Source organism: Maniola hyperantus, chromosome Z (genome assembly GCF_902806685.2).
Source record: "Maniola hyperantus chromosome Z, iAphHyp1.2, whole genome shotgun sequence".
Lineage (NCBI taxonomy): Eukaryota > Metazoa > Arthropoda > Insecta > Lepidoptera > Nymphalidae > Maniola > Maniola hyperantus.
In genome coordinates this window covers 4,681,276-4,706,898 of record NC_048564.1, presented here as the reverse complement: position 1 = coordinate 4,706,898, position 25,623 = coordinate 4,681,276, and the positions used below count along the sequence as shown (strand labels likewise).

The 25,623-nt window shown below is 35.4% G+C and overlaps 1 protein-coding gene across 2 annotated transcripts in view; it reads right to left on the bottom strand.

The window, feature by feature from the left end:
- Window positions 1-21,968, bottom strand: part of LOC117995685 (uncharacterized) — an 86,733-nt gene extending 64,765 nt beyond the window's left edge. For both annotated transcript variants that reach the window (XM_069509024.1, XM_069509025.1), the window contains exons 1-4: window positions 20,832-21,968; window positions 18,618-18,813; window positions 16,972-17,086; window positions 14,399-14,654 (exon numbers count right to left, since the gene is read on the bottom strand). In XM_069509024.1, coding sequence (XP_069365125.1) covers window positions 14,399-14,654; window positions 16,972-17,086; window positions 18,618-18,813; window positions 20,832-21,644 — 1,380 coding nt within the window. In that variant the 5' untranslated portion in view covers window positions 21,645-21,968. The remainder of the gene's footprint in view (window positions 1-14,398; window positions 14,655-16,971; window positions 17,087-18,617; window positions 18,814-20,831) is intronic.
- Between the last annotated feature and the right edge of the window lie 3,655 nt (window positions 21,969-25,623).

The window sequence follows — 25,623 nt, the reverse complement described above, 5'->3', positions numbered from 1 at the left end:
TCAAGCACCCGAATTACTATTTATTTGCAGCCGCGTTAAATATTAAAAACATCAGACAATTTGTTAAAACGGTTTAAAAACTGGTTGAGTATATCACAATAATAGATAATTTATTTTAATCTTTCAGGTGAAAAAAAACGATTAATAATATAATAAATATTTATTACGATATATAAAAATACAACTCGTGTGATACTCACTAATAATAAAATTAATTACTATTCAATGCTATACATTGACTCTTTAAGGTTGTTTATTTAAAATAATCACCATGCTCAATCCATAGTCGACTCACTGCAGAGCACGGGTCACCTCTCAAAGTGTGAAGGGTTTGGCTATAGTCTACCACGCTGGCCAAGAGCGGATTGGTAGAGTTCACTCACCTTAGAGATCTCTAAGGCATGCAGGTTTCCTCACGCTGTTTTCCTTTACCGATAAACCGAGTGGGATCGAACCCCCAACCTCCCGAATATGAGGTGGATGTCGTAACCACTAAGCTATCATAGCTTAAAAAAAAAATTAAAAAAAAAAACGTAAACGCGTCCCATCTTAGGCCGCATCATCACTTTCCATCAGGTGTGATTGCGGTCAAGCGTTTGCCTATAATGAATAGAAAAAAAAAAAGCTTTTTAACATACTAATCATTCCTAATTCTATATTTCATAGTTAACATCCATTTATACAATAATATACTAGATTCTCTCAAGTAACAATGATACAAATAAAATATTATATCATACTTAATTATTAATTAAATACAATTTTATGCAATGAATATTAACCAGCTTCGCGACGTAGTAAATCACAGAAATATAAATTAATTTAAATCTGGGCACCCTGCCTCGTTGCGGTGGTTTAGATGATATTTTCGATCTGTAATTTTTATGTTCAATTGTTTAGATTCGTTTTATTAATTAAAGAATAAATTTAAACTTAAAAACACTAATAATACAAACTAAATAACCCTAATGGCTTGCTAATAGACCAAGATCCCAATAGTGCCAGATGTGTCTTATTTTCTGAGAAACAAAATGTGTGCAATAGTGTAGTGTTTGTATACTGTTAATAGTTAATAGTTAATTATTAATACAACCAGACACGTTCCGTGGTTCGTTATTCCCGCTAGACCCAGAAGCAGGCAAAAAAATCTCTTAATCTTACTTAGTCTGAGACTTAATTTTTATAATTAATCAACAAAATGTTTGGGATATAATTAATTAATTCTATCCCAAACATTTTGTTACTCAGAAAAAGGCAGGTCTGGCTCTATCAGGAACTTGCTCTATAATGATAATTACTAATAAACAAGTCGCACCCTAGCAGCATAATTAATAAAATACATTACTAAACTCAAACATTGTATTTAAATTAAACTAATCACCTGTTTCTAAATTTAAAATATCAGTACCTAGTTTAAATCAGCTGCGCCTTACGCTCTTCGCATATCGTATCATATCGTCTATATCTACGCACTTTTAACTTACCTACCTACATTTATTTATAATTTTAGCCATAGCGATTTGGCACCTAGTACCAACATTAATTAATTTTAAAATACCCTACTTTTAGTCCGATGTTTGTCAGTTTATAATAGGCTACTTAGTTGTTTTTCTTAGTTTTTAAATAGACTAGATTATAATAATATTACTATACCGATGTGGCATGTAACTTATTTCGACACCGTCGACATAAGCTACACTGGTGTACGGTAAAATTCAACTTACGAATTTATGATTAGACCTAAACTATTGTAAGCTATGTAAATATTTTCATAAGATAATAAATATTATTATTCTTAATTAATTAAAAACACATCGTTAATATTAAAACTGAATAAGGACTTACTTATCAATCACACTTAAATCACTAGTCCAGAGAATTTGAAGTAATAATAACTTTAATTTCCTCCTCAACGATATGTTTCAGAATAATTTTCTTTAACGGCATTTAAGTAAATACACTACTTGTCTTCTTTAGAGCACATAATATAATAATTATTATAAAATATATTTAACTAAGTATTTTTGAAAACATTTCGCTGATAGCTTTATAAATATGACAAAAAATTAGAAATCGCAAGCTGAGATGGGCAAATCGCATTCTTATTAAGTACTTGACTAAGCAAAAACACAAAAGCAACCTTAAAGGAAATATTGTACTTATCTGGCGTCCGTAGTCGAAGTTCAAGCACTTTACACTTTACAACAAAAGTTTCAAGTAGGTATCGGAGAAGATACTTTGTTCGCATTACGGAAAAATAAAACTGTATTTGTGACGAAATAAAAAATATTAACAAATACATAAAAATTACTATTAAGTAAATCAGAAGATAAAACTGCATTTTAAAGTGCCTATTAGTAATAGATTTTAAAAAAATCAAAATTTAAGTTAACACAACGCCGCACGGAGGGCATTTATTTACCTTAAGGCTTACAGTCGCGCACGCGATATGACTTCAACTAGTGCCGAGGGTTGACATCCCCTTCTTTTATACCCTAAAGCCTGCGCCGAAAATCTGCGCATCCTACCGCCACCTCTAACTGACGCCATATTTGCATTGTAAGGCCGCTGTTACACCTGTAAGTTGCTTCTATAACATTTACGTAACTTATGGTGCATTTACACTTAAATGAACTTACAGTACAAACTACTTACATAAGATTTTATAGATATAACTTCCGTAAGTTATAAGCTCATTTACACTTAATTACCAAAATGCCAGCTAACGGTAACTTCTATAAGCTATTGCTACTGCCTAACAAAGATATACTGCTAAAAACCAATAAGTCTTTCTTGGGTTGAGTGACATTTATTGTTTTAGCAGTAGGTATACCCTCCATTATCATTTAATAAGTAAAAGACTTATAGAGCTGCTTTATAGTGCAAAGCTTACAAGTGTAATCGCGGCCTAATGTAAAAAGATTACAGAGTATACCTACACAAAACACTGATGTCGATAGACATATACACATACACATTACCATACATAGTTTAGAAAATAATTTCTTACTAGATAATGCCCGCGACTTTGTCCGCGTGGATTAAGATTTCTGAAAACCCGTGGCAACTCTTTAATTTTTCGGGATAAAAAGTAGCCTATGTCCTTCCCCGTAATCTAAGCTAACTATGTGCCAAATTTCATCAAAATCGGTTAAACTGTGGGGCCGTGAAAAGCTAGCAGACAGACAGACACACTTTCGCATTTATAATATTAGTATGAATTGTGAGTTTAGAATATCATTGAGTTTATACAATACTAGCAAAATTAGCTGTAATCTTAGGGCGATTAGAATATAATAGAATAGAATTTATTTATTCAAGTTGACTTATTACAAGTTCTTTTGCATCGTTAACTAGTTTAATATACCACTGGTTCGGCATTACGCACTGCATCCGATTAAAGTCCGTGAAAATACATTGAAGTATTTGTATGGTAGTTTACGCACTAGCTCTATTATTATTAGTATGTTAACTCACTAAACCATGCCAAATATTTTGATCTTTAGAAATAAAAAAAAATTGTTTAATAGTATTATTAGTAACAAATACAATTAATTTCATCCATGTATTGAAAATATATAAGGTAAAAGATCCACCAAAAAACTAACGGATACGAATACGGATCTTTTTTCTCCCACGGATATCTAAAATTAAAATTTAAATTATCACGCGTCATTTTAACTTTTTGTGTCTAATTTCATGTCGAACGTACGATTTTAGTTACTCTCATGACAGTTGACCCATAGAGTTAAATTGGCGCGTGAGGAGTCATTTTATAAGGACTAATATCTAAATATATCAAAGGAAAAGGACGGGATGGCTCGGGCTGAATTTTGGCATGCAGATAGTTATATCACGTAGACATTCGCTAAGGAAGGGTTTTTGAAAATTCAACCCGTAAAAATAGAGGTTTGAAATTTGTGCACTCCACGCAGATGAAGTTGCGGGCATAAGCTAGTTCAAACAGAACCTTTTGAAATCTAAATATGAAGGTTGATTAATGAACTAAAAGTTATTTAGTACCTACCATAAAACACAAAATAAAAATTGCCAAACCAAACCTTTGTTAATATATAATCAGTATATTCTAGTGCTTCATTAGAAAAGGACGATGGGCATTTTGTATGGACCCAAGCCTGATAACAAAATAGAGTTTTGATGTGCATGTTAGTTTATTTCTGTAAACAATAAACTAACCTACAGTTTCCGTAACACAATAAAGTAGTTTATCTCATGAAACCACCGGGTATATACAGTCGAAGACATAATATCATAAAGTTATATTTTATGTGACGATTTTTTAGTGATTTTTTTTTTATTTTTTTTATTCGTTTATTTGCAATCAACAGCGATACATACAAAATAATTTTACATAATAACAGACTGAAAATAAGGCCAAATAGGATTACAATTTTGTTTTACAGATTACTTAAATAGTTATTAATTATAAATTTATAATAGTACGTTTGATTTAATCAATAATGGCGAAGTTCAAGCTGTGCTGCATTTTTTATTAAGTGCACTATAACTTGACTACTTATAATTACAACGAATACTAGTAACAACTTCACGTTTTTGTGTACTTGCAGGGGTGATATTTCCTTTCTCCGGTGGTTTACAGCGTTTCGCCCATAATAAAAATTGAAGCGTGTGATTTAAGCTTTCATTTCATGAGCTAGTGGTTTTTATTGGACATGCCGGCCAACTGCTGCAACTGCTGTGCAACTATTTAGGATTACAATAAGGACGAAACTTTGTATTATGGAATTAGGTTACAATAAAATTATTATTGTAATCTGTTTTGGATGCCAATAAATAAATTAAATTAAATTAAACTCGTCCCATTGTCCTTTGTTTACGCCATCGGCTGTTACAACTTTTGGTTTTTTACTTGTGAAGCCACCCGACTGCCGTTTTATTTAATAGAGTAAAGTTTTATGTCCAAGTTATTCTTTTGCTTCGTGGGAATAAGCTATGAAAACATGCCAGCGGTGCGGATTGTGACATAAACTCTTCTTGTACAGAGAGGAGATTTGTACCTACTTCATGGCAATAGATTGCGATCATGTAGACTGATGGATGCGATGATAGGCGGATCTACACCCAAACTCTATTGTTTGGCAGTGACATAGACAATATTTTGTTTTATTTGTTTTAATGTTTATGTTCATTTAGGGTATATTCATCATCATCATCATCATCATCATCATCATCATCATCATCATCATCATCATCATCATCTATCCCCGGTACACTACTGAGGACGGGGCTTCCCTCAGAATGAGAACAGGTTTAGGTCATAGCCCACTACACTAGCCAGACTTTACACACCTTTGAGATCATTATGGAGAACTCTCTGGCATGCAGGTTTCCTCGCGATGTTTTCCTTCACCGATAAAGCAAGTGATGTTTAACTAGCTTATGCCCGTGTGAGATTTATAAAAAGTTAAACAGTGGGCTTTAATACTGATGATTAATAAAATCTAATGATGACTAATAAAAGTTATCATCTATCAAAATTATTTGAAATGTAGGTAGTTGTGATTTTTGTCAGGTATGGCCAAAATATTAAGTAATTAAAAATCAAGCAAAGCATCCGCTGTATTATGTTAAAGTTAGAATCCTAATCATCTAACCTGGCTTCTATAATATTTAGAAGCTAATCACCTAATGTTTACTTTTATCTCAATGAATAACAAAAGAGGGTAGTTAATAAAAACAGAAGTAAAGCCAACCAAGTCGAATAATAATTAATCATTTATTGTAAGATCTTTAATACTTTAATCTTTATAGACCTATCTGTATTTTGTTGTATTTCTCAGCATAGGTCTATTTATATTAAAATGAATCTACCACCCGTTTCCAAAGCTGTTTTGTGGTATAGAAGTGTGCAAACAAACTACACAACACACATCTTTTAAAAGCATTACAACATTACATAATATCTAAAACATATTTGGTACATGGTTATAACAAGTAAGATAGAATAGGCAAGTGATTACATTACAACAATTACGATAAAACATAAGAATACTTAGCTTTAGATAAACCGCCGGCCTCGTTTGCTCTGGGCTGCAGAACTTCACCATTCAATTGTAACAATAAAGCTGTCACTGTAGTTGACACAAGAATCGAACTAACTCCAGAATGAATTATGATAAAATACTGTGGCTTAAAACGTAGTGATTATATACTCTTTGCTGTGGCTCCTCTGTCGAGGTAACTACTTTTATATCTTCCCATCGCAAAACAGCCGGACCTCGACATCACATGACATTATGGTAATGGTAGGTACCATTGTACCAACATTGAGATTGTTGACATTATTATTAATTTACTTAAATAATATTATTTGCAACATGTATTGACGGGTTACCTATTTTTACTACATTAATTAATGCCATAATATATTGATGATTTACATATTATTTCACATAATTTCTATAGACAACTGTATTTTAAATCCAGCCATATACTGTCAATCCTAGTATGTTGTCAGTATTTACTTTACAATAAATAATTAGTCATATGTATCGATAATTTACATAATATTATTTTTCGTAGCTTGGAGTCAAGAGTGAAAAGGTATCTTCCAGGCAAGCACGCTCCCTTTTAGGCTGCATCATCTCTTCCCAGCAGATCTGATTGCAGGCAAGCGCTAGACTATAAGTAATTTAAAAAGTCTACGTCATATTAGATATATGCATGCAAAATTTCAGCGCTATCCATCCACTAGTTTGAGCTTTGCGTTGATTTAGTCAATCAGACACCTTCTCCCTTTATATCTTTATATATTTAGATTTCTTAAAACGCATTTAACTCGAAAAAGTATGAGGTGCGTGCCCGATCCCCCTAATAGGAGGCCTGAATCTTAACCACTAGGCTATCACCGCTTCTGAGTAGGCACATTACTAGGTACACTTATATTAATTCACCCACTCTATTCGTTTACGCAAAATTCACATGGTTACCATGTCGTGATATACACGACATCGCGAAATTATTTACATAGAACCCTGAAATCCGTCAAAAATTTATAAAGCTCCATTATTAAAATCTACAACCTTTATAAAAGTGAGGTTATAGTTGAGAAATGAATTTCACGCATGTGAAATACATTTCACTTTATAAAAGCGCGCGTCCGGAACATTTAACAATTTATATTTCTGGGTAGCGTAAAGTCGAAAATTAATTTTAATTGCATGTTTTCAATTTGTTCGTTATTCCAGAAAACAATCATTATGTATTAATTTGCCTGTCGAACTGAAAGCAAATTAATTATGCACTGAAATAATAGACTTTGTTAAATCTTACTATCCAACATAGGTAAATATATACTTACGAATAGTGCTTTTTAGGATTTCATATTGTAGGGTTAGGTGCGGTGATTCCAGCGTCCATCGGGCAGGGTCTTAATCACTTTACGACAATCACATTTATTTTAAGAGTTTGATAGCACTGGTTTGATAGAATTGGTTTTAGGTTAGGGTTTTAGTTGGTTTGCTCGACTAATTGACAGGGTAAATACCTGGTTAGACGAATTTTAGTTTTCAATTTGAGAGAAAGATATAATACTAAATAAACAGAGGTGCAAGCGCAATTTTTTATTTTAACACAGAAAAAAATTAAATCGATAGCAAATTGTAAAATTATTATAATGTTTTCAAATATTAAATAATAATCTAGAAGTCACATCTAAACATATAATAGATAGAAGTCCCGCAAATTGCTAATGCGCGTGGCCGCCATTTTAGTGACGTCAGCACTAGACTGAAGTTTCGAGCTGGTTGTGTATTTTTATTTCAGCTGACGTCAAAATGACGTCATTTCGATGTTAATGAGACATGGTTCCAGCGCAATAGCAATTTGAGGGACTGAATCGGAGTTGCGTTCGAGCTCATCGATATAGAATTTAATATTTCATCGAAGTCCGACTGACCTAATGGTTAAAACGTCGTCCTTCACTGGGAGGTCAGGGCATCGATCCCAGGCATGCACCTTTAATTTTTCAGAGTTCGTTTTATCATAATATTGTAAACTATATCTCTATAATATAAAAATGAATCACTAAATGTGTTGCTCATCGCAAATCTCGAGAACAGCTGAACTGATTTCGCTAATTCTTTTTTATAATATTCCTTGAAGTACGAGGATGGTTCTTACGGAGAAAAAAATTTAAAAAAATTAAATCGACTGTTAGGCGGAACGAAGTTCGCCAGGGCAGCTACTTTATAATATATAGGTATTATTAAAATCGTGTGGAAACCGGTGTGTTAAATCTCGCAATACGCATTCGGCCAGCGTGGTGGACTGTGACCTAATCCCTTCGCATTCTGAGAGTAGACCCGTGGCAAGTAGTGAGCCGATAATGAGTTTTGAAATTTATTTATAGTGCACCAACAACTTCCATACGAGTAAGATTATAAAATATTCAAATACAGTACGGTTGTCAGTTACAGGTGCGCTTGGTGAAGCTTTTTTTATTATCAATTCATCCTCGTATTATAATTGGAAAAGAAAGAAAAATGTGGATTATATAAATGTGTAATCTTTTCAAAGATCGTTTGGTTCTAAATTTACACAGGTGGTTTATAATGTTTTTAATTCAATAGAGTGGGTGAATTAATATAAGTGTACCTAGTAATGTGCCTACTCAGAAGCGGTGATAGCCTAGTGGTTAAGATTCAGGCCTCCTATTAGGGGAATCGGGCACGCATCTCTTACTTTTTCGAGTTTTAAGAAATCTAAATATATAAAATGATGAAAAGGTGACTGACTGACAGATAAATCAACGCAAAGCTCAAACTACTGGATGGATCGCGCTGTTTGGCATGCATATCCATACTAATATTATAAATGCGCAAGTGTGTCTATCTGTCTGTCTGCTAGACTTTCGCGGCCAATCCGTTCAACCAATTTTGACAAAATTTGGTACGGATATAGCTTGCATCCCGGGGAAGGACATAGGCTTTTTACTTTTTAACCCGGAAAATCAAAGAGGTCCCACGGGATTTTTAAAAACCTAAATCCACGCGGACGAAGTCGCGGGCATCATCTTTTTTATTATAAACGAGCTTGTGCTCGCGACTTCGTCCGCGTGGACTATACGAATTTCAAATCCCTATTTCACCCCCTTAGGGGCTGAATTTTTAAAAATCCTTCCTGTGCGTTGATAGATCAGTCAGTCAGTCAGTCAATCAGTCAGTCACTCTTTCCTTTTATATATTTAGATTATAAAACATAATTTCAATTAGTCAACTTGTTGTCATCAAATAGCAAGTAGCTGTATATATGAACGTACATACCTACTTGTATGATTTTACCAACTTACTTTGAGCTAGCTTTAGGTTTTATTGTAATATTTTCAACGACACAATCAAATAAGTACAAAGGTACCTTTATTTTTTTTCAGGCTTATTTTATTCTATTTTACTGGTTGTATGAATGACGGTTTCTTTCTCAAAATATGTTATTTTTTTCAACCCGGGACCTCGGGGACCTCCCACTTATAAGACCATGCGCCAGAGATGTCGTCAAAATCCGATTCGAAAACCAACAGAAATCAGTTTAATAACCATGAAATTTTCACACTCGCTTCGCTCATGCTTAGAACTTTTTCTTTAATTTTATTAAAACGACGATGATCGCTCAAAATGAAAGCGTAGTTACTGGAAAATATCAAGTTTTTAAATAAACCAGCGTGAAAGTTTTTCTTACTACAGAAGAGACCCTTCCTTTCATACGATATTCATAAAGTTTTTACTATTTAAACCTCATTGTTAGAGGCCTGGCTCTTATTTGCCTACTGAACATACTTATTTGGGATCTCGTTCAAGAACTTTTCAAGGTTTGGAAGCCCCCTAGACCCGAGGCCCGAGGCAGATCGCCCCGTCCACCCCACCCTTGGTCCATCACTGTAGTAAACCACACAAATTAGGTTTGGTGCGATAAGAAATAAACACGCGTAACTTTATGATCTCATCTTTACAAAATGAGATTTTCTACTTTATCCGCAGTTATTGGCATAGTTGAATGTTGGATTACTCGTATGGAGTTTATTTCTAATTCAAATAAAATTTATCTCTTGGCTGCGATCTCATCAGATGGTGAATGAAGATGCAGTTTAAGATGAAAGTGGGCTAAAAATGAATATTTATTGATCAACAGTGGAATAAAAAGTCAAACAATTTATAGTTTAAAAGACTAAATATTGATTAAAATTCGGTATTTGGCAACTAATCAAATCAGTAATTTTTTATCAAACGTCAAAACGCGCGCTTAGTACCTATGCGAGCTATTATGAAATACTGAAATGTGACGTCACAATCATTTGACGTGCATTTTTAGTTTAATCGATATAGTTTAAAACGGTTATTACACTTAAAACTAACAAAGGGCGTGGATTTTACATATTTTGAAAGACCCTCTATTTAATAATCACTGAGAAATAATTGATTTTGACACAAGCAAATACCCAATTGCGTGCACGTATGAATTTATTTAACTTAATATTGACAAAAAAAATAAAAAACGACTTCGATACACAAACACTAAAAATTGAAAAATAATTTAATTTATTACCGAATATATTATGCATACAAGAGTTGATATAGTTCCATAATAATATTTTTTGGTGCCGGTGCCAATTAGCTTCAGCTGCGCGAATCGACTTCGAATTTTTATGAGACTCCACAATGGCACCTCATTGGCACCGACCCCACAAAATATTATTATGGAACTATATCAACTCTTGTATACATAATATATTCGGTAATAAATTAAATTATTTTTCAATTTTTAGTGTTTGTGTGTCGAAGTCAGTTTTTATTTTTTTTGTCAAAAAAAATTATTTCACAATTTTTAGTGGCCCCATGGTATTAAAATATGCTATGCCTGGTTAAAAATCTACTGTTTACTAAGCTATTACACTGATCGCGAGCAATTTACTCTTATCCGTTGAGGAGTTCCATTATCTATCTTCGAAGTATACCCTTTCAAACAAAAAAAGAATTTTTAAAATCGGTCCAGGCGTCTTCGGGTATTCGGGTAAACATAAAAAATAAAAAATAAAAAAAAATAAAAAGATTCCGATGAATTGAGAACCTCCTCCTTTTTTGAAGTCGGTTAAAAATGAAGAACGTCCCGTGAATTGATTTCTACACGCTTTAAACTGCTTGGTGCCACGGCTTTGCCGCCAAGCGACGACCAAACCAAGCCAAGTCTTATAAAACCAATTTAGAAATTATAAATTTCCTAAGTGCCGCATACCACCACACCAGGGACGTAATCAAAGTTCAGAAAGGAAGTAAACCATGGTTTAAGTATACGCTAGTATGAAACAACTTGAACACGGTTTTCCGCTGTAACAGGTTTGATATGAATTTAAGAAAGGGTGCGAGTCCGGTGGGGCACATTTGCGTGCGGCACGCGATTTGTCTATAAACAAAGTTGACTTCAAATCAAAGATTCGTGGTTCAATAGGTTATGACTACGAGGCTTTTTGCGTTGCATTAGAAAGGAAGAAGAAAGAAAAAAAGATTTTAAGTATTAGAAAACTGTGCGGTGGCCTATATAGGTGCTAATTGTACTCCCAGAGAGGTCATCTAGTTTGTATATATGTAGATATATATTAAACTTCATATTGTAACTTAATGTCATAAATGTTTTAGTTTCGAATAATATTTTTCATAAATTTCCTCTATTGTTTTTTATATTCTAGTGTGTAAGTGGAGAGCACTGATGCCTATAACACGAGTGTACAACTTATTTTAGACTCTTTGCTGTAAATTTTGGTGAAACAATAATTGATTTATTTATTTATTTATTTAATTGATTTTACGCATGATACCGTCACCATTTAAGATTTTAAATTGAAATACCCAAGTTTAAGAAGCACCCGGTAATCCTGTGTTATCATGTCATATGTACAGCCTGAAGAAATGTCTCAATTTTAAATGGTTAATGTATCAGGATAGGGATTATCTTATAAAAACTAAAATACAAGTCGAGCCGACGAAAATCGTATTCCATAAAGCTATCAAAGTTAGCATAACACTGGTCATCCATTTATAAAACAAAAAAGCAAGTTGCATCCCGCAAAAATTTTTGTTCGGAACGATCCATCTCAATTCGTCTTGCGTAGTGCATAATATAGAGTACGTTGCATAGAGCTACATGGAGAGATAGCTAGAAAAGTACCTACTTGCGAAGATTCTATTACTGTGTATGCTAAATTCTCTTTGTATGTTTTTGATAATATCAGATTTACATTTTGCATTAGCTTTACTTACAACTTTACATTAGCTTTAGTACTTTCCTGCTATAGATGAATATGCTATTCGGATATATTATCAACAACATGCTTCTTTAAAGGTTTTTCAAACTTTTTTTTTTCATAGAGTTATGATACTATTTTTACCATTTTCCTTTTCAATTGATAAGTCTAGTAAGGAACCTGTCTACCACCTCTTTCATATGTTAGTGTCACTGGACACTTAAGTTCTTTGTATCATAGTGGTTGGAGCAATATTCAGCAAGCGTATCACAAGCAAATGAATATGAGCAAAATTACGTCCAATTCTAATGTGCCATCCCATCCAGTAATCGTTGAGAGCTCTGTATCGAAATTTTAGACGGCTAGATATTGTTCGCGGCAGGTCGAGAGGGCAATTTTCTAGTGATGTGACATCACATATCGGGTAATCGATATCGATAATTTTCTTGGTAGGTACGCAACAAAATGGGAGTAAAATTAGTACCTACCACATTTTTTATTAATTAATATTCTATTCACCACAATCGAAATCAAAGGAACTTACAGTAACATAAGTACAAACACTTCATTTGAATTGTGAAAGTTATTTTATTGTTCATGTGGTCCTACAAATTTTAAATCGGATTTTATTCTGCACATAGACTTCTTTTCGATATTCCAGTGTACAACACAGACCTATCCAATGTATTTATAACAATTATTTTTTCATTCAATACTACAATATACTAATACGTTTCTGGGTAGTTCACGTGTTTGAGAATGGATTACTTGTTCGTTTTTTACACGTGACAAACAGTAATTTTTTTATTTTTTTTTCAATACACAAAACTACAAGCAAACGTGAAATCGCGTAAACGCGGTCGATACGGACTCGTGCAACACTAAAACTATGACAGCGCGGATGTGCGGCGCATCCCTCCTGCACGACTCACCTCATGCCAGGTCAACTGTCGCGAACAAAAGGTCCAATTTCGACAAAAATATTAACACCCGAATACAATTCGGCTGGACTGCATTTGGAAAGCTTCTAAATGTTTTTTCATCCAAAATTCATCAGTGCTTGAAGACTAAAATCTTTGACCAGCGCATGTTGGCAGCGATTGACATATGGATTCGAGACATAGTCGCTAACTTTGGAACTCATAAGAAAGCTCTGAGCCACTCAGTGGGCGATGGAGAGAGCTATGCTTGGCGTTTCTCTACGTGCTCAACTCAAATCAGAAATGAGGAAATTCGTAGGAGCACCGGGGTAAGCGACATAGCTCATTGGGTTGCGAAACTGAAGTGGTAATGGGCAGAGCGACGCTGGGATCCCAAGGTGCTAGAATGGCGACCTTGCACCGGAAAGCGTAGCGTCGGAAGGTGGACAGACGACATCAAACGAGTCGCAGGGAGCAGCTGGATTCAGGCAGCGTAAGACTGTGATATGGAACTCCATACAAGAGACTTATGTCCAGCAGTGGACGTCTATCGGTTGATAGTAAATTAATGACATACACATCACCATCATCACAGGCTTTTTCGTTACATGTGTAGCCTAGCCTTTCTGTAATGGGAAAGTTTCAATGAAATTTTCATACAATCTCTGCTCATTATGGTATCGTAACTCTGAAAATTAGTTTCAAGACCTCGACTACGAGCTTTTTAGCTTTTTCAAATCATGGTAAAAGTTCATCTGCAAAATATTCGGAACATGTTTGTAGCATACAACGATTTTGACTAATAATAATACAGAAATCCATACTAATATTTATAATAACTGAGAAGATGTGAATGTCTGTCTGCAAGATTTCCGCGGCTGATTTTGGCGAAATGTAGTACAAAGATAGCTTCGATCCCGTGGATGGAGAGAGGCTACTTTTTGTCCTGGAAAATCAAGGAGTTCATCAAATCAAAATCAAAACCTAAATCCACCTTAACATCCGGGCATCAACTATTTGGTACAGAGAAAGCTTGCATCCTATGTCCTTCCCCGGGATGCAAGCTATCTCTGTACCAAATTTCATCAAAATCGGTTAAACGGTTGGGCCGTGAAAGTCTAGCAGACAGACAGACATACAGACAGACAGACACACTTTCGGATTGATAATATTAGTATGGAGATCAAATTAACATTAAACTAACCTCATGCATCTCTGGGTGTTTTCTCCTCATTGTTGAATCAGGATATTTTGTTGGTACCACTGGGTCTTCCCCCGAAACGGCTCGCTGGTAAGACAACCTTCTGCCCTTCGTGTTCGGCTTGCGATTATAATGTTCGTGCTCTGGTATACACGAGAAATCTTGATTGGATTGGCAAGACTGCAACTCTTTAATCTTTTCATCCTGAATGACGCGTCGTAAGTAGTTTGTTAAGCCTTCGCTTGCCACCCAAGTTACCCTGAAACATGATACCTATTAATACACAACCGTATTTGTTTATATATAAACATAGACACGCGGCACTACATTATTCAGTACTACTCTATTCAGAATCAGTTTTTTTTTTCTGAAAGTAATAATGGTTCTAGACAAGCGGATTATAACGTAAAAATATTGTAGAGAATCGGGGAAAATTTTAACTTTTCAATTATAAATGCAATTTTTTCGAGTTGAATACGTTACGTCCAATCCAAATGGTATGAAAGTGTTATGTTATAACTAGCTGATGCCCGCGAATTCGTCCGCGTGGATTTACGTTTTTCAAAATTCCCCGAGAACTCTTTTATTTTCCGGGATAAAAAGTAGCCTATGTGTTAATCCAGGGTATAATCTATCTCCATTCCAAATTTTAGCCAAATCCGTCCAGTAGTTTTTGCGTGAAGGAGTAACAAACATACACACACACACACACACATACAAACTTTCGCCTTTATAATATTAGTCGGGATCAAGTTATTTACAGAACTAGCAGCTATTGCCCGGCGTGCGTTACAATTATTATAGACCGGCGGGTCCGACAATTTTGCTCACCATCACGGATATGGCATTTTTTGGATTCAAAATGATAGAGGGCAACTCTCTGAAGTCAAATATGTGACTCTGCCTGCGTTGAGTGGTCGCCATAAGTATTATGATATCAGATATGGATATGGCTGGTGATAGTATAACAAGTAAGTACTAGTTGTGCTCTTGAGAACTATGAAAGGACTGATCAAGATTCGGTCCAATTCGGTCGCGTTTTACGCGATTTCTTTTTACACAATCAACTGTCACATTAATTCAACTTCTTATTTGGGCTCCATATAAGCATATTTCTGAACCGACATTTCTCCATAACGCAACAAAGTTTTTGGTCTTTTTTACATAGGTAATTCGTATAATATGTAGAGCTTGTACTCACTTTCAATACCATGAATAAACAGCTTATCGTTTTTATTTTGGAAATATTTTTTGAACCGACGCTGTTCCTAAATGCAACTGAATTTTTGATCAGTTTTTAACTTTTTACACAATTTGTATTTGTAAAGCTTGTTTTTACTTTCTCTACCATTAGCAGCTATCTCTTTTATCATTTTTATTTTAACAATGTGTATGAATGGGCGTTACTCCAAAACACAACCGAATTATTAGCTACCTGAATTATTAGAATTGATTAGCTTTTACAAAACTGACATAAATACAACTAATGATTATTTTTTACACTATCGGTAGCTACATTCATCAAAATTTTTCGTTACTCCATATAAGCATATTTTTTGCCATTTTACAAAACGCAACCGAATTTCTGATTATATTTTCCACAATATTTTGTGTGAAGCTAGTACTTACTATCTATACCATCAGCAACCATATTCCTCATTATTTTTATTTTAGCAATATGTTTGAACGAACATAGCTCCAAAATACAACCAAATCTTAGATCAACCTTTACGTAGTTTATAATATATACGATAGTGCTTACTTATTACACCATCAACAGCCATATCCATTCAACTACTTTTTTGGGCTCCATACATATAAGCATATTTTTTGAACCGGCATTACTCCATAACGCAACCAGAGTTTATTTAAGTTTTTTACATAATTTGCATGGGTAAAGCTTGCACTTACTTCCTATATAAGCACCAGTCATTACTCTAATCTTTATTTTTGCATGTACTTTGGAATAGCTCCAAAACGGGACCGAATCTTTATCAGTCTTTACATAGTTTTCATGAGCACAACTAGTACTAACTTTTTATACTATCACCAGCCATATCCATATCTGATATCATAATTTTTATGGCAACCACTCAGCGCTGACAAAGTTACATATTTGGCTTCAGAGACTTGCCCTCTACCTTGAAACCCACAAAAGCCATATCCGTGATGGTTACCAAAATTGTCGTGACCCACCAATCTATTGTGATCACTCTCTGTAAAGACGATTCGCATGCCACCTTTGTACGTTGATGGTATAGGTACTATATTAGAAATATTCTCCAAGTTTCAAAAACAACTGTAGGTATATTTAACAATCAAAGATACATTTATTTTTATATATTATGCTATATCTAGCCTGCCATCGCTCCCTCATGGATAGAAACCAAGACCCGTGACGGCCAGACCCTTCGTTATTTTATAAGAGCGAAAAAAAATCTCTGTGTTTTTGCCCAACAGGTAGGAGCGATCAGCGACTATGAAGTTTGGATCATCGTGGCTTTGGTAGATAACAGGTAACAAAGGTGTATAAAAATTACTCCCCTAATTCGTCCCAAATGTAAAGAATGATTTACCTATTGGAACGGGATGATTTTTTGCGTGGATTGCCAAACGTTGAATCCAAACCAGAGCTCATGGATATGGCACGAGAGTTCAGCATGGCCTCTTTTACATAGTCTTCATTCAAGCCTGTTTAAATAACAAGAAAATAATAAAATAGCTGGCGTGCAAGACGGTGTACTTGAACGAAAATAAAAATAAAATAAAATTAAATTAAAAAAAGTTTTACGGGAGGAGCAAACACTGAATGAAAGCTGTTGAAATTTTACTGCAATTATACTTTGGTTATTACCGTTTTGATTGAAAACATGAATTTTGTTCTCAATTTTAGCACAGTTTTAGGCATAGTTGCTTGAAATTAAGTTCAGATTTGTATTCAGTGAAAAAAAAGAAGTACTTATTAAAGAAAAAGTATCTTAGTCACTATTTAGTATCAAACTACACCGTTTTGTTCGCCAGCTCCTCAATTATAGTTTAACATAACACTATAAAAATACTATATTTTTGATGGTCTAAATCTATTAAGCTACATTTTTTCACACGGAACATTATTAAATAGATTGTAATTTAGGTGCAAATAGTTGCCATAGAAGAACAACATTAGTCGCCAAGTCAGAACGTATGCGACCACACCTAATACATCCATTTGTTTTTTATTATACTTCTTACCTCGGTTATTTCCCAATCTTCTATATTTTACGTATTTCACGTTTCTATATTTTATGAAGCTTAATTTAAGCTGCTTATTTATTTAATTAGTCGCAAAAACCAGCTTATTGCGCTACCAGTTTATTTTAATAGGACAAAAGCTATTAGTTGCCGCTTACAATTTTAGTTGCCGGCAAAATAAATTTCCATTTTGCTAACGTTATTTCAATGAATTCAAAGGTAAGTTGCAGATAAGTTTTGGATTGATGTTTTTACACACGTAATTGGCAGATTCTTCAGGGTGTTTTTCATTCATCCATCGATATAGAGTTTTTATTGAAGCATTTATCAAGTTCTTTTCACAAGGTTCATGATAGGTATTCCTATTTAAATTCTTTCAATAGTAGTTTTGCAGAAACCGTAGTCGAAGCATTCAAATAATTAGGTCTTTTCAAAAGGTTTATGATAGTTAGGTATTTGAATTCTTTCAATAGTACTTTTGCAGAAACAGGAAATCTGATTTTGATGCTGCTCCCAAATATTGTAGCTAGAGTTTAAGTTTTAAAATAACTAACCTTCACTTTAAGGCGGAAATGAATTATTATATCAGACGCGACTGACGGACATGGGTAACAGCCTCGGCTTATGGAGGCGATCCATAGTTTGTACTAGCTGATCCCCACGGCTTCGCCCGCGTCGATTTTCGTTTTTAAAATTCCCGTGGATCTTTTGATTTTCCAAAAAGGAGACTGTCCAAGTGTCCATAGTAGATGATGCATGGATGCAGTACCAAATTTCGTAAAAACATTTAAACGCATGATTCTTTAAAAATCCCGTGGGATCACTACGATTCACGAATGCAATTCCTTACAGAATCAGGGCTGAGGAGTTGGGTCCTCGAGTTCAAACAATCTAGGTACTTGAATACATAAATAAATAACCTGGTGGTTTCATGTACGAAGGTAGGATTCGTTCTTCAAATAGCAGAGCGTCGTATTAGTCTTATACTTACTATGAACACTACAAGAATGGAGGTTCTCCATGGTTGAACTGGACGGATGAAGAGTCGGCTGGCTTCCCGCGTAGCTGTCAGCGAGGCTCTGCTCTGAGGACTGACGTGGCGCTATACTTGACAGGCTGGAATTGCTTCGAGCAATCGGAGTTGGTGTTAGCAGGTCTGTTCTGCTGCCGTCTGAAGCGTCGTTGACCTTTGAATAAATGAATCAAAAGTTATCAGCATTTATTACTTTTCATCATCATCATCGTCCCATTTACTACTGAGCACGGGTCTCCTCTCGAAATGAGAAGGTTTTGACCATCACCATGCTGGTCAAGTGCGGATTGTCAGACTTCATGTATCATTGAGAACATAATGGAGAACTCTCCGGCATGAAGGTTTTTTCACGGTGTTTTCTTTCACTGTTAAAGCAAGTGATAATTAACGCATGTAACTCCGCCCGGAGTCAAACCCTCGACCTCCTGAAGAAAAGGCCGTCGTATTTACCACTAGACTATCACGGCTCGCATTAATATCAACAGGGATCTCTCCGTCACTTAGGTACTCCATACAATCGTAGGTTGATTCTCATTTGAATATTTAGCAACCAAAGTCTATGAATTTTGACACATTCAAGAAACTAATATTTGTGACTGTGGTTTTTTAGATTCCTCTAAAAATACTTACTTAGTTTAAAGTTACACGGGCTCAAAGATTTGTATTTTTCGATCAAAAAAGGCCCAATTTTGTGCTCTTTTTTCTAGATAACGAAGCAATTCAACACAATATGCCGGGCTGAAGTCAGGTAGTTTAAATTTAATTTAGCTACGTTAGACTATGGTTCTACCTACTCGTAGCGCAAGCTTAACGTTTACTTAGACTAGAGTGAAGGGGATTTTTTAGTTACTTGCCTACATCAAAAGCTTTTCTAGCGTAGGTTATGTACTTTGTGTTATGAAGAACAACTTCCTTAAGTATGGATCTTGAGTTCTTTTTCTTCTATATACTACAGACTACAGGTAACAGCTTAGACTGCATTATCACAATCCCTATTATAAAAATGTGAAAGTGTTTGTTTATTGGTTTGTTCTCAATCACGTCGCAACGGAGCAACGGATTGACGTGGTTTTTTTGCATTGGGATAGTTTAAGACCTGGAAAGGGACATAGGCTACTTTTTATCCCGGAAAATCAAAGAGTTCCCACAGGATTTTTAAAAACCTAAATCCACGCGTACAAAGTCGCGGGCGTCAGCTAGTTACTTATAATGAGACATTATCATCATAATTATTGTGTATGTCAAGGTTGAACGTACCAGCAGTTGAAAAACTATTTGTTTAGGCCACATTTTTGTAAACTGTTTCAATACAATGCGATACAAGGCTTCGGACGCCAGCGAAACCAGTGTTTTATAACCAGTTTCATACAAAGAAAACATATCTGCTTTATAACTATCTAGAACTAATAAAGTTGAAAAAAACTCAACCTACTTTTATGTACTTGAAACTATGTAGATGATGCCCGCGTCTTCGTCCGCGTAGTTCTTTTTTTAAATTCCGTCGGAGCTTTTTAATTTTCCTTTTTAGTTTTCCTACGGTAATTAAGTGATGTTCAAATTCATAAAAACGCATATAGCTCCGAAAAGTAAGAGGTGCGTACCCGGGATCGAACCCCCGACCTCCCGAATAAGAGACTGACGTCTTAATCACTATGCTATCACTGCTATAAAGATAATTGTTTATTTTTTGTTAGTTAATGTTTTTATCTAAATTGATGAGTATTTGAGAGGTTCCAATGATTGGAGAAAAAGAAGAGGCTTAAAATATACCTACTTACCTAACCTGGTAATTAGTGTTATCAATACTATACCAAACACTTAGGTACCTACTTAAACATATTATGTTTAATTAGCCTTGATCTAGAAATAAAAATCTAAAGTATCTATATACTTGCGATGATTAGATTTCTATGCTAAGGAAATCACTAGTAATGTCATAAATATTTTTGTTTGTTTGTTTGTCCTTCAATCTCAACATAACAGTTACAGATCGAAGTGATTTTTGTATGAATGTAGTTAAAGACCTGGAAAGTGACACACGCTTTTTTGATCTCATGAAATTATATGGCTACAACGGGATTTTTAAAAACCTAAATTCACGCGCACTAAGTCACGGGCGTCATCTAGAAATATTTAATAAAATAATAAATACTAAAATAACAGATAACTTACTTGTTGGATTGGAATTTCTCGATAATCATTTGACGTCAAAGACTTATCGTTCAAGGATTGCAGAGAAACAGACATTGAAACTCGACGCTGCAAAGATTTATTCTGCTTTTTGAACATTTCAGTGGTATTCCTTACGAAACTGTCCATTGTTTTCCTAAAAAAGGAGGATTTTCGCTCAAGGGGAGACTTCCCTATTGAATGCAAATCTAATTCTGATTGCGATAGACCTTCCAGTCGCAATAACATGGTATGGTCTAAGGATAACTTTCTGTCTCGGGAATTGTCATTAGTTTTTCCATTAGGTAGAACATTATCAGTATTAACATTAATTAAATCTTTCTGGCTAATATCGCTGTTCTTTAGAGAGGAATCACTTGATTGTTCTATAGAAACCGGTTCTTCAATTTCGTTGCAAGTACTGTCTTTGTTTTCAACAACTACAATAATTTCGTTTTCGTTATCACTTTCTTGGGTAGATTTTCTAGTATTACTATCACTATCTATTTCATTTTCTTTTTGTTGTGCACTAGAAACTACAACATCTGGATTTGTAGCACTCAATAATTCAGAAGAATGTGGGTTACTTGAAGAGCCTTCAAAGCAGTCATCGTCATTAAAGTCCTTATTATTTATGACTTTGCTGCCCGGAGGCGCCTTCAGACGCATACTGCTATTCATTTTAACAGTTCTCAGAATTTCTTTTATTTTAATATTTTCTTTAATACTTTTCACATCTGTAATGAATAAAGGTGTCTTATCCTTAAGAGAACTTTTTCCAGGCTTTTCCTTTTTTAATTTCTTAAATCTTTCCATAATTTTCCTATATCTAGATTAACCTCACAGTATCACTTTTCACAATATAGGCCACAATTCACATCAATAAATTACACATGGTTATTCAAAAATATCAGCTGCGCTCTCCGACGTCACACCTGAATAAATCGTTTAATCACAGTGAAGGAAAATATGTGGCGATAACACACTATTATCGGAAAACTTATGACTAAAGACCATATAATTTTATACTAGGCAAGTCTAGGTACTTGTCATCCTATATGAGAACTTCAACAAACACTTTATTTAAAAAAAAATATTTTACAGAAACAATATTAATAGCTTCAATATAACTTTTGATGATTTCAGCACTTATCAACGTTCAAACAATATCTAGCTCCTTGAGATAATCAGTGATAATATACCTACTTATCTATATCGTATTTTTATCGCTTCTATCATAGGCGATGATCTTCACACAAATGTTACGTTAATGTGTAATAAAACATTTTTCCATTAGGTTTTCTTGGTACAGTGTACCTACTTGTTGGATTGGATAGTAAAAATATTTTGTTCTATATTAAAAACAGTTTACCAACTCCTATCGCCTAAAGGTTTTGTTATCTGTCTTGTAGGTAGGTAGGTACCTACTTACAAAAATAATAGGGTTAATTTATTACATCAGATTCCTGGGGTGCCAGCCAGGTAACCTCCCAGTGTGCCTGGGTGCTGCTGGTCCCTTTTGGATGCATCGGGCATCCGAGGGGAAGAGCAGTATTCGGGCCGGTGCACTCCGGTAACATGGCTAATAATCTCTCTTCGGGGATATTGTTAGCCATGGCTAATGACCTGGCAGGGAGAGGTTTCTCCGACTAGCAGAGGGCACAGTGGACGAGGCGGAGGATGGGACGCGGGCGACGTGCGCGGGATCGCGTTGTTGCCCGTTGGGTCCCCGGGGGGGGGGAGGCGCACATCGTTAGTGCGCCTCGGACGTGTGGTGGGGGACCTCGTGAGCGGGGGCCCCGGTGGAGGGTCCGCCTCGGTGGATGTCGCTGACTGGGTCGCGGTGGTTTGCTGCGGCGTTCCCGTGACCCAGTCGCTAGGCGACGTGCAGAAATGCCGCTGGGTTTTAGTGGGTATTCCGGTCGCCTCTCGGCTGGCGAGTCCCACATACCTTCCCTCCAGTTGGTTGGCTGGCTGGTTAGCTGGCTGGCTCTCAGGAGGGGGGATGCGTAAACGCAATTCCCAGCGTTAAAAAAAAATTACATCAGATTCCTACCATACGACACAATTGTTATTATAATTTTACTACATTTTAAATAAATAAATTACGAGTGTTTATCGTCGGAGACACTGATAAATACATAATTATTATTTGTATGATACCAATCCTTATCAGAAAATTGTTGAAGATAACAATGCGAATAGTTACGACATTTTATTATATTTCAAATCTATTTAACATTCAATAGTTTATTTGTATATGTATATTTGTTTAATTTTGTTTACAATTATTATAACATAGGAAGTGAAATATAATTCCCTAATCGAAAACTAGCTTATGCTTGCGACTTCGTCCGCGTAGACTACACAAATTTCAAACCCCTATTTCACCCTCTTAGGGGTTTAATTCTCAAGAATCCTTTCTTAGCGGATGCCTACGTCATAATAGTTATCGGCATGACAAATTTCAGCCCGGTACGTCCAATAGTTTGAGCTGTGCGTTGATAGATCAGTCAATCAGTCAGTCATTCAGTCAGTCAGTCACCTTTTCCTTTTATACCTACGTATATTTAGATAATAAAAAGCAATACAATTTGTTTCCATTCTTCCAATCGTAAAATGTTCTTCAAATACCAACATCGCGCTTTCCCGACAAAACAACAAAATCTTAGATATTTTTTAGCAGCGGAAATTTCTTTTTCAATCATAATTCATAAGATAGAAATTGTTTATTTGGTCTTATAATATGTGGTTGGCTGAATTTATAGTATTTTCATAGAGATTCATCCAAGAGTATTTTAGTTCAACCATCATTTTAGCAATATTTTAGCCAATAACGAGAGAGACAATAATCAAAGTGATTCCGATCGTTACATTGTCACGGTCATTCAATAGCGATCTATTCTCTGGTACCAGAGTAAACTACGGGTACGATGAAACCTGATACGGTAAGAATATTAAAAAAAAAAATACTACTCATATTATAAATGCGAAAGTGTGTTTGTCGTTTAATCACGTCGTGATTGAGCAACGATCGATGTGAATGTAGGATGTCAGGGCTTCCATGTATTGAACTCGGTAACTGCGGAGTAGTTTTCTGCAATATGAATATAATAATATAATCACTAGACCTGACCGGTTTAATAAATTCTTGAATCCCTTTACACATTTACAGTTTACACCACAAAGCGGTGACAGTGTGGTAAAGACGTTGGTCTTCTGTTGGGGAGTCGGGGGTTCGATATCGGGCACGCACCTCAACTTTTCCGAGCTATGTATGTTTTAACTTTTAAGGTGAAGGCAAACATCGTGAGGAAACTTGCATGCCTGAGAGTTCCCCATAATGTTCTCAAAGGTATGTAAAACCTGTCAATTCGTACTTGGCCAGCGTGGGAGACTATCGCCAAACCCTTTTTATTCTGAGAGGAGAAATGTCTCAGTAGTGAGCTGGCGATGGGCTGATGATGATGATATATTCATAAGTTTCACTACTGAAATTCATGCGCGGGGCAGCGAGCGAAAACGTGCGTCTTTTTGAAAAAAGTTTAAAATAAATGTGAGCAGATTTTGTAAACTATAAGTCCTATCAACATATATCCAAAGACTGTATTGCAGAGAATTTAATAAGAACCTATTGGTTTATGACAGTTTTCTCGTAACTTTAATCGTTAAAGGGACGCAAAAGAGGAGAAAATTGTTTTCTCCTTTTTTGTGAATTTTTTACTATTTTTGACCCCTTGATAACGCAGAAACTAGTGGACGTACAATAATTTTGCATGTCTAATAAAACGTTTTTGAACACTTAGAACCTAAAATTTCATGGAATCAGTTTAGGTGAACGTCTGTTCAACACAAGTGTCAGTAGGTAAGTAGGTACTACTTAGTCTACATACGCACGTGCACGGACGCATCACGGACGTCACACGGTGAAACATAAACTGCAATGTACGTGATGTTGTAAGTCCGTGCCACGTCACACTTGGCCAGCTTGTTTTACTTTACGTAGCATTGCGACGCATGCCGGGTACTGCTATTGTCTATTTTTTATATTTAGAATTGCAACCTCGCACCGGAAAGCACAGCGTTGGAAGACCACCAACGTGGACATAGATGGACAGCCAACATCATACGAGTCACAGGGATTAAAGTGGTGCAAGACGGTGGCATGTGGATTGTGGAAGTCCCTACATGAGACCTATGTCCAGCCGTATACGTGAATCGGTTGACAATGATGATGATGAATTACACAATTGAAAGCAATGATTGCGAAAATTGTTCGTGCATAAAGTGCAAACATTCCCTTTATTACAATTGCAGGAATCAGGATTTCCCATACTGTTGCCAGTACAATGACGATTGAGAGATAATTGCTACATAAATTGATTCGTCGAAGTGGTGGTTTATTAAACTCTACACAGAGCTTTGTGTAGAGTCTTTGTGAGTGTGTGTATTTTCAAAATTCCAGGAAAACTTTCCAGATAGGGCTACCTGGAAAGGACCTTTTCAAGCACCGAATGACTGTACTATTTTTTTTTAAAGAACATTGGTCCTTTTAAAAAATACAGGCTTTTAAGATTAATTTTTTGGTTTGCCGTTTGGTCTAGCCGTTCTACCAGACATAGCGTCAAGAAAAGGAAGAAAATAAAACAGCAGCTATATTTGAATTATTTTATTATTTCAAAATATGTACCTAATCATAAAAAAATATCTGCGATCCCCAGGCAGTCGCTCAACGCAACTAAACAATAATAACATTCCCGACTACGCATTCCTTCTACGGAGCTACGGCCTACGG